Raw genomic sequence first — 18,548 nt, 5'->3', positions numbered from 1 at the left:
CTATGCCAAAAGGAGGAGCAGGGCTGGCCCAAGAAGTTCAAGCTGGTTAACAGCACTGGTGGTTCAGACATCTTAAGATGACAGAGAGGTTCTAAACCCTTTCTTCTCCTAAACTCTTGAGTCACTGCCCTGACCCACATCAATAACATCCCAGTCTCTTCTAAACTTCATTTTTACTTCTGCTTTAGAAACCTGTAGCCCACAGCCAAGTGTGCTGAGGCCCTGAGAGAGGAGCCTCTGGGGGATGACAGTGCTCTCAAGGGTTAAATAGAATTTATTTTAAATAAATATTTCCATTCTGTACATCAGTGGAAGCGGGACTCAATTATCAGCTGTCTTGTGCACGTCAATGCTGCCACAGGGTTCACGCAGCAGCTCTGCCAACAGGGCCAGCAGCTGCCCATGCTCCTGCTGCACGCTGGGTGGAAGGGCAGACAGCTCGCTGCGCAGGCTGCGCTCCACCATGTGGCCCAGGGCCCGGCGCAGCTCCCTCAGCAGTCGCACAGTGCGGGAGTCTCCCTCCAGCCTCAGCAGGTCACTGTCACTCAGTGAGATGGTGGCCCGGCACCCATCATCTAAAGGAGATGTGTTGCGGAGCCAAGGGGAAGCCGGGTCCTGGGGACCCGGCCCACCCAAGGGGCAGTGGGGGTAGTAAGCACACAGGAACCCACCTCGGATATGGACGTCCCCGTTGGTCAGCAACAGCACAGCCAAGGGGTGCACTTGGGAGGAGTCCCGCACAAAGATGCTGCCATTGGACTTCACAGCCATGAAATATGTCAGCCATCGGCTCCGCAGCCGTGTGGCTTCCCTGGGGAATGTAGGACTGGGTGAGGCCACTCTTCTAGCCCTTCCCAGTTGCCCCACCTAGTCATGCCTGCACCCCACCTGTTAATGGTCGACTTGTGCAGCAGGATGTTGCCTGACTTGGTCCTATATGTAGCACTGTTGGGCTTGAACTTCCCCTGCCGGGTCACCTTGCCCTGTCTCGCCTGCAGTGGTAGAGGAAAAGGTGGATGGGGCTGGGCCTGGAGAAGGAAAGGAGGCTGGGGCACGGTCAGCTCCCCACCCAAGCCAGCACCTGGATGAGGTTGGGGTAGAGACCTGCCATCAGCACACCCTTCACCAGCTCCTCTTCCTCACTGTACTCGTTGCACTGGGCAGAGGCCAGGGTGCAGTCGGAGGGCTTCCCCACCAGGAAAGCTTCGTAAATGTTTTCTGAGAACTGCTTGATGAGGCCTGGCGGGGGCAAAGCATGGGGTGAATCTAGGGCCTTCTAGCCACAAGGCTGAGGTGACAGGTCATCACGCACTGGCCCAGTGGGGTGGGAGGGGGCGGGGATGGGGCCCGGCTGACCGTGGATGAAGCGCAGGCTGGGTGCATAGAGGAGGTTTTCCTCCAGGTAGTTCTCACGGGAGCTGCGGTTCTGCCAGTGCAATACCTCCTCCCAGCCGGCTACAGCCCGCACAAAGGCCAGGTGGTCACTGCCGCTGTCATGGCTCAACAGTGCCTTCACCTGGAGCAGAGAGTCCCAGGGTCACGGGAAGGAGTAGGGGCAGCCACCTGAGGACTGTGGGATGGAAGGTAAGGGAGGACCAGAGGGCTGTGGGAAAGGGCTGGGCCTCACCTTGTTCACCTCCGCCCGATTCTGCAGGCTGCTGCTAAAGGGGTCCCGGGTGAGGCAGGAAACCACCACCAGCAGTGGATGCAGGCAACGGAAGATGGCAGCCAGCACTATAACCTTGGCCAGCCGGGGGTCAGTGGAGATGTGGGCCAGGCGCTGCCCCAGGATGGTCAGGTCCTCCCGCTGGTCCAGCACCCCTGCAACAGCCCAGCTGTCAGTGTCCACCCTTTACAGCCACACGGCTGCCCAGGCCAGCCCAGCTGCCCCTCACCGATCTCCTGGAGCAAGGTCACAGCCTCATCCACGGCTTTGATGTCTGGACTATCCATGGCCTTGGAGAGGAACTCCGCTACCTAAAAGGAAAACCCAGAGCTCACTGTGATCCGCCCTCGGACCTGCCCATTCCAAAGGCCAGCTCTTGCCCAGCTCTTGCCCAGCCCTGCACACGCCATACCATCTTCTCAGGCATGTGGATTTTGGCTTGCACCACCAGGTTCTCAAGAGGCGTGCGCAGGATCTCCGGCACCTGGAAGGGGGCCATTTTCTCTAGCCGGCTGCGTGGGAACAGGTGATAGGCAAAGCCTGACTGGCAGCGGCCTGCCCGGCCCCGGCGCTGGATCACGTTTGCTCTGGACACCCACACAGTCTCCAGGCAGGACACCTGTGGAAGGAGGCAGGTGAGCAGCAACACGGACACCTCAGGTCACCTCTGGCCTTCCCCAGGGCTTTCCTCACTACTGGCCTTCACTCAGCCTCACCCGCCGCTCCCATCCCCAACCCCCACTACACAAGGGTGGCCTTCGCCAGACACACACAGCAGGTCCCAGACAGATCTGGGATGGTCACCAACTCAGAACTTGGAGTCCTTCCCCAGGGGCTGGCTGTGCCTGGCTTAGGCAGGGTTCCGGGTGCCACCTTGGTCTTTAGGTCGTAGCGCTCCTCCTTGTGCAGACCACTGTCCACCACATGCACGATGTCGTTGATGGTGATGGAGGTCTCAGCGATATTGGTTGCCAAGACGATCTTGCGCACCCCAACTGGAGGCTGCTGGAATATGGCCTTCTGGTCCATCATGGGGGTGTTGGAGTGCACTGATGGGCGGTAAGGACACACCGGTTATGGGCACTGCTCCAGCCAAAACCTCCCCCTGGAAGGAGGCCAGAGCAAGCACTTGGACCCTATTTTGGTGAAACTGAGGTGCAAAAAATGACATCCCCACTTGAAGGTCACAAAGCCAGCAAGAATGGTACCACTTGATCAGAATCCCAGACCCGTTGAGTCCCACATGGATGCCCGACCCAGAGCAGAGGATAAGTCTCATTTTGTGGGTCTACCACCCCTCCCGCCAAGGGGTCTCACCTGGCAGGATGAGGTACTTGCTCTCATGCATGCCCAGGGCCTCCTGGAGCCGCTGCTGCACCCCTCGGATCTCCTGCCAGCCAGGCAGAAAGCACAGGATCCCACCTGGAAGGAGCCCTGCAGGCATGAGCCAGGCACTCCCTGCAGACACGGGGTCAGGATGGGCAGAGGGAAGGAGGGGAAAGCACCCACCAGGCTCCCCACGGGCATCGATGTGCAGAATCAGATCCGTCACGAGGTCCAGATCAAGTATGCATTCATCCTCCGACTGGGGTAGGGGAAGAAAAGCCACAGTCACAGCCCCAGAGCAAGGAGTTGTGCAGAGGACACAGCCACATGTGACTTATCATCGAGGCAGAGGCCCTTGACAGGTCACCTCCAACCCTCATGACATCCTTGCCAAGAAGGTGTGAATGTTTCCCAGTCTTTCTATCAAGGAAACCAAGGCTTTGGGGGTTAATATCTATCTAGCCCAAGGCCACACCAAGCCACAGGCATGGGAAGGAGGGGAATCCAAAGAGGACAGGCCAGAAGCTGGGGGTGGTTTAGGATGCAGTTGCCCTCACCTCGTGGTGCCGGTGTGGGTACTGGTGCTTGCCCAGCTTGGGCAGGATGTCCTCCAGGTAGTGCTCCTTGACAGGGTACATGAAGCCAGGCACCTTGATGACGGGGCAGCCACCAAAGTAGCGGGAGATGCGCTCAGTATCACCAGTGGCGCTCATGAGCACGAGCCGCAGGGTTGGGTTGAGCCGCTGCAGGCCCTTGAGTAGAATCAGCAGGAAGTCCGTGTTCACATCCCGCTCATGCACCTCGTCCACGAGGACGTGGCTCACGCCCTCCAGGCTGGGGTTGCTCTGCAGCTTCCGCAGCAGGATGCCCACAGTGCAGAAGAGCAGGGCGCCGCCTCGAGCTGGCGGCTTGCTTTCCAGGCGCACCTGGAAGCCCACGTTCCGGCGCAGGCCGGGACCCAGTTCATGGCTGACCCGCTGTGCCACAGAGACAGCCGAGATGCGGCGCGGCTGAGTGATGATCACATTGCAGCGGGCGCCACGGCCCTCGACCACGTAGTGCTCCAGCAGCAGCTGGGGGATACGTGTGGTCTTCCCACAGCCCGTGTCCCCCGCGATGACCACCACCGGGTGCTGCTCTATGGCACTGAGGATCGTGTCCCGATATGGATCCACAGGTAGCTGGGGAACGTCTTGCCAGACTGGCCCTCGCTGTGGCCACAGCTTTAGCAGCCTCTGGCTCAGTTGCACCTCCTCTGTTTCTGACAAGGGCATGTAGGGCCTGCCTGTGATAGGGTCACTCAGGAGTCCTGAGTCCTTGCCCAGGGGCAAGATGTCATCGCACTGCAGCCGGGGCTCAGGGGCAATCCATGAAGTGTCCACGGGGAACTGCAGGTGGGGAGGCAAGCAAAACGGTCAAAGAGAAATGCCATCTTCCTCCTCCATCCAGTCAGCCCCTCCACAGGATTTGCCTGGGTCAGCTATTGTGGCCCAACCCCAGAGCCTTCAGTCCACTGACTGCCCTGGAACCTCATGGGCAGCACTCGGCTGCTCAGGGCAGGGGCCTCCCAGGTTCCACGCTCGGGGGAATACAGGGCAAGTCAGTCCCAACTGACCCCAAAGGTGGAGGCTTTCAGACCAGAGCAGCTGAAGGCAGAGGGTTGCGGGGCTGGGGCAGGGAAGGGGCCCTCTTACGTGGTTCAGGAAGGTCTCTATCTTGCAGAGGATGGGCTCGGGCACCTGGATGGTACATGGTCGGCGCTGGGTCTCGTTCAGCTCTCGCAGGGAGCCCAGGTTATACATGGCATGGGTGAGCGGCTCGTTATTCCTGTCCACCAGGCCCAGGCTCTGCAGAGGGACATGTACGGCTCAGTCTATCCTCCGGCCTCCCAAAGAACTGGCCCAGACAGGCTCAGGAGCTCCAGGAGAAAAGTCGTGCTCAGCAATATCTTTTCTAAGAGATTTTGGTTTCAGCTGACGTGGTGAAGGAGGGAGAAATTAGGAGCCAGGAAAATGTGAATCTCCAAAGGAAAAAAATAATTCAAAAAGTTCACTCAGAGAAGTGAAGCCCCTGAGGAGAAGGCTCACCCTGAGTAGCTGAGGGCCCCACAATAGCCCAATCTTACCTCTAGGAATTCCCAAAACGAACCTCTAAGACCAGCTGAGCCCTGCAGGCCCCCAGAGACCCCATAACACACCCTTCAAAGGCTCCCTCTTCCTTGGCTGCCTCACCAAAGCCTCCCCCACAAGGCTTTTGAGTTCACCTGCCACCCCACCTCCTGCTCCTTGCAGAGCACCTGGTCCATGTGTGACCCCATCACATATGAATGTGCATGGAGTTTCCTTTGAGGGTCTATTTATGCAACTTGATAAAATAAGCCATTGAAAGGAAAATACATATTTTATTTCACTACATGCCCAAAGCCATCCCAGCAGATATAAAACAAGGCATTCTGACACCTCATGCAAACAGGTAAAACCACAGCCATTTTTCCCTACAAGTCTTGTCATCCATAATGTCTGATTTTCCTCACCCTCCTTAGCCCTTCAGACACCAAGCTCTCACGGTATGTTTGCAATTATTTCATTTACACATAACTTTTCAGGAACTTCTGTGATGTTTAAAGCGAGACATATCTATACTGATGTCTCAGTGAATCAGTCTCTTTAAGCACTCACAGGCTTTCCACACAGTTGTTTATTTTGCCCTAGTTGATCCTGTTGTTTGCTGCCATTTGCATGAAACAGCCAACTGAGATCCTTCGAGAAGTCCCTTCCCCTCAGGACCAATCCCCTTCCCTCTGGACTTCCTGGCATAGTAGCCGTAAGCATTTCAGAGACAGGGATCGACTCCCCAGACCGCGGAACATGCCAACACAGCCGTCTCGCAGCAGGAGAGGGCTTCCACCCTCCCCCAGCACTGCGTGGATTTTACTCTTGAGCCTCTCTGACAAGAGGCCATGCAGCTTCTCTCTGAGCACTGCTGCCAACTGGAAGCTTGCTTCTTCCCTAGATGGGCCTCTCCCTTCTGGGATGCTTCTGATCTTCAGTGTTTGTGAACATTAGGCTAAAATTACAACTTTCTCCAAGTTCTAGCTTTCAGTCCTATTTCTGCCCTCCTGAGACACAGAGAACACTTCCCTTCCCTCTTCAATCTTGCCACTTCACTGGCCCCCTTCCTTGTCTATTCTCCAGGTTCTCATGACCTCTCAGGATCAGCTGTATCTAAAACGTGGCTCCCAGGGCCAAAGGTATCACCTAAGGGGCTTCACTCTGACCATTCAGAGTAAAGCAGGGCCAATATCCTCACCTCTTCTGCATACTAAACCTCTCCTGATGTGGGTTCAGATTACTAACTTCTCGGGCAGGCACAGCACAATGCTAGCTCACACTCCTGTGGCAGCAACTCAACTCCTGAGCCTCGTCAGCGTAAACGCCAGCTGTCAAGCAACGCTGCCTTCACCTCGATGCTGATCACTTCCTCACTCACCACTCCAGGTAAACGTCCCATTATTCATTTTGGCCAGAAAATCCAGGCTATAAAATCTTTCTCAACACCAAGTGTTCCACTCAACACAAGTTTGTTCCTCTCAGCTTCCCCCAGGATCTGGCCAACAGCACTGAGAAGGCTGAGCTCACAGGTGAAGCATCTCCAAAGGGTCTCGAGGGCAGTCCTGGGAACAGCAGCCACACAGCCTGACACGGAAAGGCATGGCCACCCAATATGCGGAGCCAGGGTGAAGCCCCGTCCATTTCGTGGAAAACTGGACCAATAGGCGAGGGCAGAGAGGAGCTCCGAGACATCCTCAGGCATCACACCAGGGGCCCTCCTGAACTCACCTTCAGTTTCTTGCAGGCCAAGGCTGCTGCCTTATTCTCGGCCTCTGCTTTGCGGCGCCCTTTGGCGACAAAGGTCATGGGGCAGGGCCAGAGCAGGGTGAGGGTAGACAGCTTGGTCTTTGTGCCCACAGTATGGAACTGCATGAGGTTCTACACAGAGGGCAGAAGAGATGATTACAGAGCAAGCAGGGAAGGAAAAGCAATTTGCAGCAAGGAACCCACAGATGGAACTAACCCCCAGCTTAGCAGGCACCAAACATTAGCCACTCCAGATGTGCCACTCTGCAGCCAGAAGCAGACCCCCGTGGGGCTGGGGGCTCCCTTCAGCTGTGGTACTATTTTCAAGCACAAGATGTCTGGGCAATGCCACCACCTGCCGTCCAAGCCTCCTCTCCTCTCTGCACTTTCAAGGCAACAGCTATGGCAGCTATGGAATGAAGCTGTTCTCATGAGCATGAACCAGGCACATCCAAGGGAGCAAAAAATCCTTGCACTTGGACAGAGGCTCTGCTTAAGCAAAATCCCATTATTTTGGCAGCAAAAATGAAAATTCACATCTCAGCAGGACAGCCACCCATGGCTCTACCCTTGTCCTTCAGAAGATGTTGATATTCCACTCCCACAGACTCCAGCCCCAATCCTTGTGCTCATGCTTTGTTACTTCTGCCCCTTTGCTTCTCAGCAGGAGAAGATGAGATCCCAAAGCAAGCCTAGGTGTGATCTGAGGACCAGGCCAGCACCCCACCAAAACACACCTGGAAGATTCCGAACTCACCTTGGTTGAAGACGATGAAGTTGCAATCTGAATCACCTTGGCCAGAAGGTTCTTGGGCAGTGGGAACTGGGTCAGGGCCCTATTGGCACTGTCATCATCTGTCATTTCAAAGGAGCCCCCCCTAAGAGGACCAAAAGTTTAGGTGAGAAACTTCTACCTGCTGCTGAGCCAATTTCACCACAGGCTCCAAGACCCAAGGGGCTAGGACACTGCACTGTTACAGTAGGCAGCCAGGAGGCATGGAAAAAGGGGGCCCTGGGTATCTTTGCAGACTAATGATGTCTCAGTTTCCCCACAGATCAGAGGGCAGAGGGCAGGCAGTGTAGCTGCTGGACCCCTGAAGGACCCGAGTGTGAGCTAGATGGTGGGCACACGTTGCTGTTTTGCTAAGCCCAGTCTCACAGTGGCTCTCCCCCAAGAACAGGAAGACAAGCCAATCAACATGGGACGCACAAGTTCGAACCGGAGCAGGGGCCCTCCCACCTCGGAGAAGGCTCTCAGGAAATATCCCCCATCCCACGGAGGGGTGCAGATCCCCACCTCCAGCTCTACCTCAAGTCCCTGAGCGTGGTGTGGGAGTTCTGCTGGGTCACAGACAGGATGTCGGTGCCATCGATGGTCCCCTCTTCTAGCTCTTCCTCCTCATCCTCCTTTTCCTCCCGGCCTAAGGGGCAGGATAGGCCCCCAGGTCCCCCTGGCCGGATGTTCTCAGATTTCACCTGCCGCCAGGTAGTGGGTGGCATGGTGGGCTCCGGGCGCCTCCAGCTGTCAGCCGGGGAGCCAAAGCGATCGGCTAGCACACGGTATTTAGCTGCGTCAAACAGCTCATTCTGGGGACCCAGCAGACCCCAGCCCTGGGGGGAAAGGGGCATTGTGAGGGTCCAAACCACCCTCATGTGTGTCTGCCTGGATCACACCCAGCCATACACCACAAATCCCTCATGTGTAGGAGCCACGTTTTTTTTTACCCGTCCACCCACCTGAGTCACTAATCCAGAATTGGGTGCAGAGAAAACACTTAAACCCACAGGGCGTTGACTATATGATCATACTGTGAACAGTTGATTGTATACCATGGATGACTGTATGGTTTGTGAATATATTTCAATAAAACTGAACTAAAAAAAAAAAAAAAAAAAAAACCCACAGGGCAATGGGAAACCAGATACATTCACACAGTGATCTAGGAAGTATCAGTAAATATAACAATCAGGAAACATGTACCCACTTCAAAAAATAGACACACCTTTTACAAGAATTTTATGTTGGAAATATGTCTTACAGAAATAATGTGAAATAAAATATAGCTTCATTCTTTTCCACAGAAAATTTCAACTAAGTCATTTCCTGTGAATCTAGCATATGTAAAGGAATGTGCTGGCCACCCTGAAAATCATCAGGTAAGGGAGCTGGTCTCTTCCCTGGAGAAGCTCACAGTCTAAGAGGCAGAACAAAATGTAGATGACCAGGATCTAAAAAATTAGAATACATTGAACTGTTCAAAGCACTGCAAGGAAAGAACACACAGAACACATCTGGATACAGATTCCTAAGACTTGGTAACTGACTCCCCAAAGAAGCATGGGGCATCAGGGAAGAGCTAAAGGTTAGGGAGTCCAGATACTGACATGAAAGGCTCTACACAGACCGGGCAAGGGGAAAGAGAAGGGGAGGGTCGACATGGACTGTTACAGACAGGCTGGGTTTAAAGGACCTTCAAACATCCAAGTAGAGCAGGATTCCTCACCCTGAGCACTGCTGACACTTTGGGCCAAGTAATTCTTTGTTGTGGGAGGTTGTTTTCTGCATTGTAGGATACTTAGCAGCATCCCTGACCCCTACTTACTAGATGCCAGTAGCACCCTTCCAGTCATGGCAACCACAAATGTCTCTAGACATTGTCAAATGTCTCCTGGAGGGCAAAATAACCCTAGTTGAGGTAGAGGTGTGCTAAGGTGGATGAAATTTTTAAGACCTAAAACACATAAGTCATAGTTGAACCTATAAGACATGAGATTTCCCCAGGGAGAAAAGGCAGAAAAAGAAGAGATGTTTATAGAGAGTGGTAGAGGAAGAAGAGCCCAAGAATGACCCAGAGGGAAAGAAGAAGCAGGTGTAATACAGGGGCTGAGGAGGAGGCTGGCAGTGCCAAAGGCACAGAACCCTCGAGCAAAGTGAGCACTGAAAAAAGGCTGAGGGTCTGGCAAAGCTTTGTCCAGTCACTCACCAAATCACCTGGCGATCACTGTTCTGTGTCAGACCCTGCACCGTGGGGATGCTAGAAACCAGCGCCCAGGAGAAGGCAATATCAGCGGAGGAGGGTGGAGACAAAGCAAAACACAATCCCAGAGAGCTGTATGCAGTGGAAGCAGGGCGAGGGAAGGAATCAGAACACAGAAGGAGGTTTGAGGCCTACAAAAAAGAATCAGAAAGGAAGAATCTGAAGATTAAATGAAAGGATAGAGGAACGAGTGGAGAAGAGACACAGAGAGATATGGGCAAGAGAAAAGAGAAGGGTGATCTGGGGGCCCACGACAGGAAAATAAACCCTCCTCAGATGCAGGAAGGAGGCAGAGACAATGAAGGCCTGATGATCATAAGGTGGAGAGAAGCTGAGGATATATACAACCTACAGCTTTGGCCTTATTGGAGCAGAGGTGGAGGAAGACCCAGGAACCCGAGGAACGTTCAAGGCTGATACAGCCATGAAGGGAATCAATTAGGGATGGACAGAAAGGTTGGTAAGCAACACCAAAGACCCAGCAAATACTGGATAACAAAAAAACCGCAAGCAATTTTGTGCAACCATCAGGAAGGGAAAGAAGGAAATAACATAGTACTATGTTGATACAGAGAAAAACCCATATGAGATAAGGGAAGGAAAACAAAAACCAGAACGGGATATGTCCACTGTGCTGTATACAGGGAGTATTTTCACTAAGGAGTTCTCTGTGGTTTCTGAAACCACAGAAAGTAGATAATCATAGAGGGGGAGAAAAAAACAAAATCTATTCTTTCACTGGCTGAACACAAAAAAGGAAACCAGGAGGTAGGAAGGGTTCAGGAAGGGTGAGTGGTTGAACTGCCTGTCAGTCTCTACCAACATGCACCTGGCACCAGAAAGACCATCAGAGCAAGGGACAAGGGGTTTCCCAGGAAGGAAACCACTAGGGGAGGGTCACCTTGAATAGCTGACAAGCTGCAGCTGCAGCTTGCTGCTCAGCATCAATCTTCTTTCTGCCATAACCTTCTACTTCCACGCTCTTGGGCCACTTTATGTGCAGGGTGACTTTCTGGGGAAGAGAGGAAAGACTCAGGACCCACACCTCTCCAGAGAGATTGTTGCAAACCACTTGGAGAACCAATGGCAAAGCTGTGGACCTCACAGCAGTCATGGGGTAGGCTCCAAGTTGAGAGGGCAGGGCACAACCCCAACCCCATCCGTAACTCCTCCTAAGGCTCTAACTCTCCCATCCTCCAACCATTCCTCCCACCTCAAGTTGTTTTGATTCCTCAAGGTACCATGCTCTGGCCAAATGGCAAAGTGGGCCCCATCTTTATCTTTACAAATCTTCATTCAGAATGGTTTACCTACATGCTTCTGTGGGCCCCAGACCCCACAAGACTCTAGCAGCACTAGTTCTCAACATCAAGTCTAGCCATCTGCAGTCCCAATTAGTCAGTGGAAGACCAAAGCCAGGGATTAGCGCAGAGGCCTGTCTCAGAGAAGAGGAGAACTCCTTGCACCTCCTGCCCTGTGTCCTCCTGCCCTGTGTGTTCCCCTTTTCTAAACTAAGGATACATATTCTCTGGCTCTTCTTCAAACCTAGCCTTGCTCTGAGATTCACTGCTGAATCGTTTCCAATTCAGAAGACCTAGTCTACAGCCTCCTTGACAAAAACATCTAAGGGAGAGAAGGAGAGAGAGAGGTGGCCAGTCTCCTTCCTGGAAGTCAGACCAATGCCTCTCCTGGCCACCAGCATAGTTACCTTTTTCTTTGGTCCATTTGTGTGCACGTAGACAAGTTTGTCTTTTGCATGTGAGATGCCGAGGGCTCTTCCAATCACACTGTTGAGAAGGTTTTTGGGCTGTGGGAACTCTTTTAATAGGTCCCTAGAAGCTAAGAAAATAAGAACAAAAGCATTACAGTTCTTTGTTTTCCTATAAAAATTACCAATTCCATGGGATCTGTATCAGGGCAACCCTGTGCTAGACTCTGAAGATGTTGGCTCATGACTCCAGACAACCCAGGAGTATCGTGGAAAAGGAGAAAGGATGCCTTTAATGGTTACAGGGGACAGCGGGGCCACACCTACTTGGATAACCATCTCCTGAAGGAGAAAGTCCACATACCACAGAGGAGAATCAGCACCCCCCTCCCACCCAAGTATCTGATTTATTACATCAGCCAAAGAAACCTGCATGGCCAACAACTCCCCCACTATGCTATCTGAAGGAAGAAAAAAAAGCACCACACACACAAAGAAACTAGAGACCAAAACAGTGCAAGGGCCCTCCTAAGGAGAAAGACACACAAAAAGGTAGGGTCGGCCTCATGTCGCTAATGTTGAGGTCCTGAGTATGAAAACCAGACTCCAGCTCTTAACTGAACTTCAGTATCCTGCAAAAGGTCTCCAAGAGCCAGACCACGTGAAGGAACATCGATTAGAGACCACGGCTGAGACACAGGCATGAGCTTTTCCTCGCCCGAGTTCCCTGGAGTCAAGTACAGGCAGGTTGCATCAGATACCAGGAGAGGTACCTCACTTCCTTAACTTCTTCTTTGGACCAATGCCAGAACACAAAAGAGCAGATGTCCAGCTGGAGGCAGCTTCTGTCAGACATAAGGCTTGGCCAGGCTATGAAGATGCCTGCTGCAAATGGTTTGAAACAGAAGGAAGAGCCAGTCTCCAAAACCACCATACTGGTCCTTCAAGACATTCGTGGTCAGCGACTTGCAGAGATGGGAGGCCTTTTCAATCTCTATCCATAGTCTCTGCCATTATATTCAAAGTGAAACCATCTCCAAAAAAGATCTTTGTGGGTAGTGTGTGTATGCACATGTGCACCCTACACCTGCCTCCATTATCATCACCTGGAGAGCTTTTTCGCAGCACCAGACACTCTGAAGACTCTGTATTTTGAAAAGGTTTTTTTAGTTCTGTTGTAATCCCTGCTGTCTGGGTAAAGAATCCCTGGAGAAAACGTGCAAATCAGAAATTATCAGAGTCTGTTTCCTTGGGGCAGACCAGAATAGAGGGTCCTGCCTGGCCCTGTCTCCCTCGAAATGATCAATTTCTCAAGCGCATAAGAATCCATTCGTTAAGAAACAGTATGTCAGTATACACTAGGGGGTTGGATTCCACAACAGGAACCAACCTTAAGTAGCCCACTAGATCCACACAGGCCCAATGCACAGCTCTGTAGGACTGGTGGAGGCTGGTTCTTTCTACTCACCCTGGCTGGGATGCCCTCACCACTTTCCTTCACTGCACTCCAAGAGGCACAAAGCTGGAGCCCTATTTGAGATCTTGACGAAACAGGTGTATTTTGGGCTCTTTTCCACACTGTTGAGGATATGCTTACGCTTGATGCTCTAACCCTGGACCAGCCATCCTGGAGGGAGTTCGACGTTTACCTGTTTTCCCCCATTCCCTCGAGGTCCGGCACCTTTCACCTGTTCCTACCAGATGCAGGCGCTCCAGGCCCAGAACCTCCGCGCTCTAGGGGTCCATTTGCGCCCCTTTCTAATTGAGCTGTAAAAAAGCAGCGCTGCGACACGCTAGCCGATGGCGCTCTCGGCCGCTATCAGAGAGAGTGCCCTGGCCCGCCAGGCCCGCGCGCCACCACCGCCACCCTCACCGTTCACCATGCCCCGGTCACCGGCCCCGGCGGGGGCCTCCCCTGTCTCGGCCTCGACGGCCTCCTCGCTGTGGTCGGGGCGGGGACAGCCTGATGAGAAGCCGCGCGAGCGTCCCTGTCGCCCTGCGGTACGGGTTCCCGGCAGCCACAGTCGTGAAAGGACCCCGGAGGCCACGGCCACAAGCCTCCTGTCGGCCGCCATGGCGCTCCCGTCAGCCCACGCAGCCCGAGAGCAAGGCGGGACAGAGACCAGAGGGCAGATGCTGGAGGCTTGTGCGCCGCGCGCCCCCTGCAGGTCAGGAGGACCCCAGTCTGAGCCGAGACCGTGTAGTCCGTGTTGTCATCGTCGTGCCCTCCCCACCCCACCCCCGCGGCTAGTGCTGAACACACAGAATACACAGATTGAGCTAAGCTTTATTCCTGGCCACACGAGGAGGCCCATGGAGACAGGAGGGTCCAAATCATATGGCCAAGGACTGTGAATAACACAGACCTTTCCAAGTGATCGCTCCCTCAGGCTTCCAAGAGCTCTGCTAACCCCACTCCCCACTCAATTTCCAGAGGCCCCATGGCCCTGGCATCTCGGCTCCCATTGCCACCCACCTCCCCACACACCCTGGGCCAAAATGGTACTGGAGGCAAGGCGCCTCCCTTACCTCGAGAGATGGTCCCTCCAGGGGCAGGGTTGACACACATGGGTGGAAGGCGGGGTGGGGGAAGTTTGCACTGACGCTGCCTGTGCTGGGCTCAATCTGGGAAAAGAGAAAGGGCATCAGGGAGTATTGTTCTCACCCTTCACAGTTACCGATCCCCAGAGCATCCATGAGGAGCTCTGGGCAACAATTGAGAGCCAAGCCCAGTTTCTGAGAAACAGTGCCAGGAAGAAGGCCTTCCTGTTCTATAGATGCAATATCCAACAGCCTTGTAGACATCCCCTCTTGGCTCTCAAGGAAGCCCTCAAAACCTCCCGGCCCCTTTTCCCTTAGCCACCCTCTGTAAGATGAACACCCTTTCCTGGGTACTTCTCTACAGTCTTGAGTTGTGAGTATGAGGCAGGACAGCAGTTGAGAGCTAGTGCCATGGTCCCATGAAAACCCAGGGGATCATCTGGCTTCCACTCATGTAGCTATCCCTGCAGTTGCTATGGGTTCCCCAGGCAGCCACCTCAGCCATCAGATCTCAAATCAGTCTTTCCCTGTAAGAACTGGGCAAGAGAGGGACTTGGTTTCCCTTGAGATCCAAGACCAGAGAGACTACTCTCTCAAAGTTAAAAGCTTGCCATCACAAATATTTTCAGTAAAAGTACATTTGTAAGATGTTCCAAAGGCTTAAGGTCTTTGAAATCACTAAATGGTGAAAACATCAAAGAACCACTGGACTTAGCGAAAAGGTGCACAAGTAGCAGATGAGATATATATTAATTCCCAAAGAAGCAATGAATGTCTTTCTCTAACAAAACAAAACAAAAAAGTAACTATCAAGTAATTCAGAATAAAAAAAAGCTTTTCAAAGTACAGTCTCTGAGAAATAACAGATAATATCAAATTAAAGTTCAACTGGTGGCCAAAAATTTTGGTGCACATGCTCATTAGTACATCTAACTGAAGACTATACCTACAGAGTAAAAAAACAAAAATCAAAAAACAAATAAGTAACTGGCTTAACGATTGCATTTTAAAAATACTCAGACTCAGACTTACACATGTGTTTAGTAATGGAATGCTCCTGTGTTAGCTGCTGAAACCTTATGTGGCCTTAGTCTACCCACATTCACAAAGTGTTTTAGGATATCAGGATAATGTCCAAGGTACTAGGAGTCTACTGGGGCCTACACTCCTGCTCCTGACTGCTGTTCCCTCTCATTTTCAAATCATGGGGAGGTGGGGGTGGAGGGCTGACCTGGGACCGAATCTTTCAGGTCCATAGCAGGTCTGCCCTGACGGCCTCCTCTCCCCTACAGATGCCGGAAATTTCAGCCGATAGGATATGGTAGCTCAGAGAGTAAACTTTAATACAATATCAACAGTTATACAATTTACTTTAGAAAGTTATATTCTATAGACTCCCTCTATCCAAATTCAAAGAAAAAGGGTATAATTTGAGATTCTACTTTTAAGGAAAATTGGAGTATTATAAAATCTAAAACACCTCAACTGATTATTATTTAAGAAACAATACTTTCTGGCTTAGACATTGTAAGATACTAGGTTTGTAAACAGACTCTTAGATTGCATTTAAAAAGCCCTTGATCCTTTCCAGGCCAACTAAGGCTTATATACCACTATCTTTTCCTGCACTTGTCTAAAAAAATATCATACGATATTTAAGATAGGATCTCTTAGACATAGTTTACAGAGCTGCAGTACATTTCATAGCGATCCAAAAGAAAGCTGCCTTCTTTTTAACTGGAGGTTTTATGGACCCAAGAAAAGAATGTTCTTCAGTTGGTCCATTTTTGTGGGTATGCACCTATGGTATGTGGGACTTTTTTTTTAATACAGTTTTACTGAGATATATTCACATACTGTACTCATCCACAGTGTACAATCAACTATTCACAGGACCATCATATAGTTGTGCATTCATCACCAGATCCAACAGTTGAACATTTTTCTTACTACAAAAAATAAAAATAAAAGTATAAAAGAACACATGCAACATTCCATCCCCTCCATCCCACCCTATTTTTCTTTTAGTTTTTGTCCCCATTTTTCTACTCATCCATCCATACACTGGATAAAGGGAGTGTGAGTGACAAGGTTTTCACAATCACACTGTCACACCATGTAAGATATACAGTTATGCAATCGTCTTCAAGAATCAAGGCTACTGGGTTGCAGTTCAACAATTCAAGTATTTCCTTCTATCCCAATACACTAAAAACTAAAAAGAGATATCTATATAGCACATAAGAATGCCCTCCACAGCGACCTCTTGACTCCATTAGAAATCTCTCAGCCACTGAAAACTTATTTGTTTCATCTCACTTCCCCCTTTTGGTCAAGAAGATTTTCTCAATCCCATGATACCATGTCCAGGCTCATCCCCAGGAGTCATGTCCCATGTTGCCAGGGAGATTTATACCCCTGGGAGTCATGTCCCACGTAGCGGGGAGGGCAGTGAGATCACCTGCCATGTGGGTTTAGAGAGAGATAGGGCCACATCTGAGCAACAAAGAGGTTCTCTGGGGAAGACTCTTAGGCACAATTATAAGTAGGCTTAGCCTCTCCTTTGTAGTGACAACCTTCACAAAGTCATGCCCCAAGATCAAGGGCTCATCCTACCAAACTGTCAGTCCTCAATGTTTATGAGAACACTGGTAACAATCCAGGTGGGGAAGTACAACATTTTTTCATTCTTCCCCAGTTCCCCAGGGTTTCCTGCAAATATATCCTCATTCTCTGCCCAAATTATTTTGGGATGTATCAGGATTTCACACTATCCTGTACAAGCCTACCAGATCTTACTTCCTATTAAAAGTTCCATGTAATTATAATGTTTGAATAAACTGATCATACAAGGTAAATAATTTAGTGTGCTACAGAAAATATAGATCCTGCACCAAATAAATATCTCTTCCTTGGTGTCACACAGAAGTTAAAGTTTTTAAACACAGTCAATATCATCCTTTACCCTTTGGTCTGATTTGCCTTAATCCTAACCAGATCCACCTCACTCATGTCTCTAACTGAGGTCTGAACTCTTTTTCAGCTTTTTTAACAGTTGCTGTATGAGGTAATATTGACATTCATAGCTGCCAAGCTCTAGCTCTGAGTTTCAGGTGTCACACAGATACCAAAAGTTCCAGAGAACGACCAGTTTATACACAAAGATCTCAGCATCTCAGAATTTAGAGATAACCATTACAACTCAGGAATGGATGTGACTGCTGTAAGAGCTTACAATCTAGGGATCATTACAATAAGCATTCCTGTGATTAGTGTGCTCTAAGATTCAGTTCTCAAAGTTTACACATTTATACTTAGTCCATATTTGTGAGGCATTTTAAGGGTTGTCTTTTCATTTCTGGCATACTTTGTTCAAAACAAAGTCCTCAGTCTCCAGTCACATAAGTAGCAGATCTTAGAGCTCCATTCCTTCTTGCAGCTGCTCAATATTCTATTGTATGCATACACCACAATTCACCATTCTATTCATCAGTCGATGTACCCTTAGGCTACCTCCATCCATTGCAAATCATGAACACTGCCACCATAAACACCAGTGTGCAAATGTCCATTTGTGTCCCTGCTCTCAGATCTTCCAAGTATATACCCCATAATGAGGTTGCAGTACCTTATGGCACCACATACTTAGCTTCTTGTGGAACCACCACAGTGTCCTCCAGATAGGCTACACCATTCTACTTTCCCACCCACAGTAAATAGGTATATTCCTCTCTGCATGTTTTGTCCAGCACTTGTATCCCTCTGTTTATATTTTCCCCTGCAATTTTACAGAGATATATTCACATACCATACAATCATCCAAAGTGTACAATTTTTCACAGTATCATCATATGGTTGTGCATTCATTGCCACAATTAGCAATTGAACATATTCATTACTTCAAAAAAAATTTTTAAAGAATAAAAAGGAAAAAAAATTAAAGTACCATATAATACAATATAATAATAAGGTCAGACAACACCACCACTACCAAGAATCCCATGCCCATCCTTATATCCCCCTCTCATACACATTTAGCTTTGGTATATATTGCCTTTGTTACATTTAATGGAAGCAAATTACAATGTTACTGTTAACCATTGTGCCAGTTTGGATGTACTATGTCCCCAAAAATGCCATGTTCTTTAATGCAATCTTGTGGGGGCCAACATATTAATGTAGATTAGATTGGAATCCTTTGAGTGTTTCCATGGAGATGTGAATCAGTCAACTATGGGTAAGACCTTTGATTGGATAATTTCCATGGAGGTGTTACCCCATCCATTCAGGGCGGGTCTTAATTGAATCACTGGAGTACTATAAAAGTGTTCACTGACAGAAGGAAATGCTGCAGCCAAGAGAGACACTTTGAAGAATGCACAGTATCTGAGGGTGGAACTGCAACTCAACCT

At 50.4% G+C, this 18,548-nt stretch overlaps 1 protein-coding gene across 4 annotated transcripts; it reads right to left on the bottom strand.

Annotated features, from left to right (window-relative positions):
• Positions 1 to 258: 258 nt before the first annotated feature.
• Positions 259 to 14,179, bottom strand: LOC119544435 (ATP-dependent RNA helicase DHX30-like). Of its 4 annotated transcripts, none has more exons than XM_037849951.1 (19): positions 14,125 to 14,179; positions 11,596 to 11,726; positions 10,789 to 10,899; positions 8,159 to 8,460; positions 7,607 to 7,727; positions 6,832 to 6,981; positions 4,687 to 4,839; positions 3,550 to 4,380; positions 3,176 to 3,251; positions 2,984 to 3,088; positions 2,540 to 2,715; positions 2,079 to 2,285; positions 1,896 to 1,977; positions 1,628 to 1,821; positions 1,357 to 1,516; positions 1,082 to 1,239; positions 889 to 992; positions 672 to 811; positions 259 to 575 (listed from the first exon to the last, which is right to left on the bottom strand). In XM_037849951.1, the coding sequence occupies exons 1-19, from the start codon at positions 14,162 to 14,164 to the stop codon at positions 322 to 324; spliced, it is 3,495 nt and encodes a 1,164-aa protein (XP_037705879.1). In that variant the 5' UTR covers positions 14,165 to 14,179; the 3' UTR covers positions 259 to 321. The 4 variants fall into 4 exon arrangements, with proteins under 4 accessions (XP_037705879.1, XP_037705865.1, XP_037705859.1 ...); XM_037849937.1 differs by lacking the exon at positions 14,125 to 14,179 and adding an exon at positions 13,469 to 13,681; XM_037849931.1 differs by lacking the exon at positions 14,125 to 14,179 and adding an exon at positions 13,469 to 13,681 and having other exon boundaries at positions 259 to 811.
• Between the last annotated feature and the right edge of the window lie 4,369 nt (positions 14,180 to 18,548).

The sequence above is a fragment of the Choloepus didactylus genome, chromosome 1, assembly GCF_015220235.1.
Source record: "Choloepus didactylus isolate mChoDid1 chromosome 1, mChoDid1.pri, whole genome shotgun sequence".
Classification (NCBI taxonomy): domain Eukaryota; kingdom Metazoa; phylum Chordata; class Mammalia; order Pilosa; family Megalonychidae; genus Choloepus; species Choloepus didactylus.
Note: the sequence above shows the minus strand (reverse complement) of the source record. Positions and strands in the feature narration are given on the sequence as shown.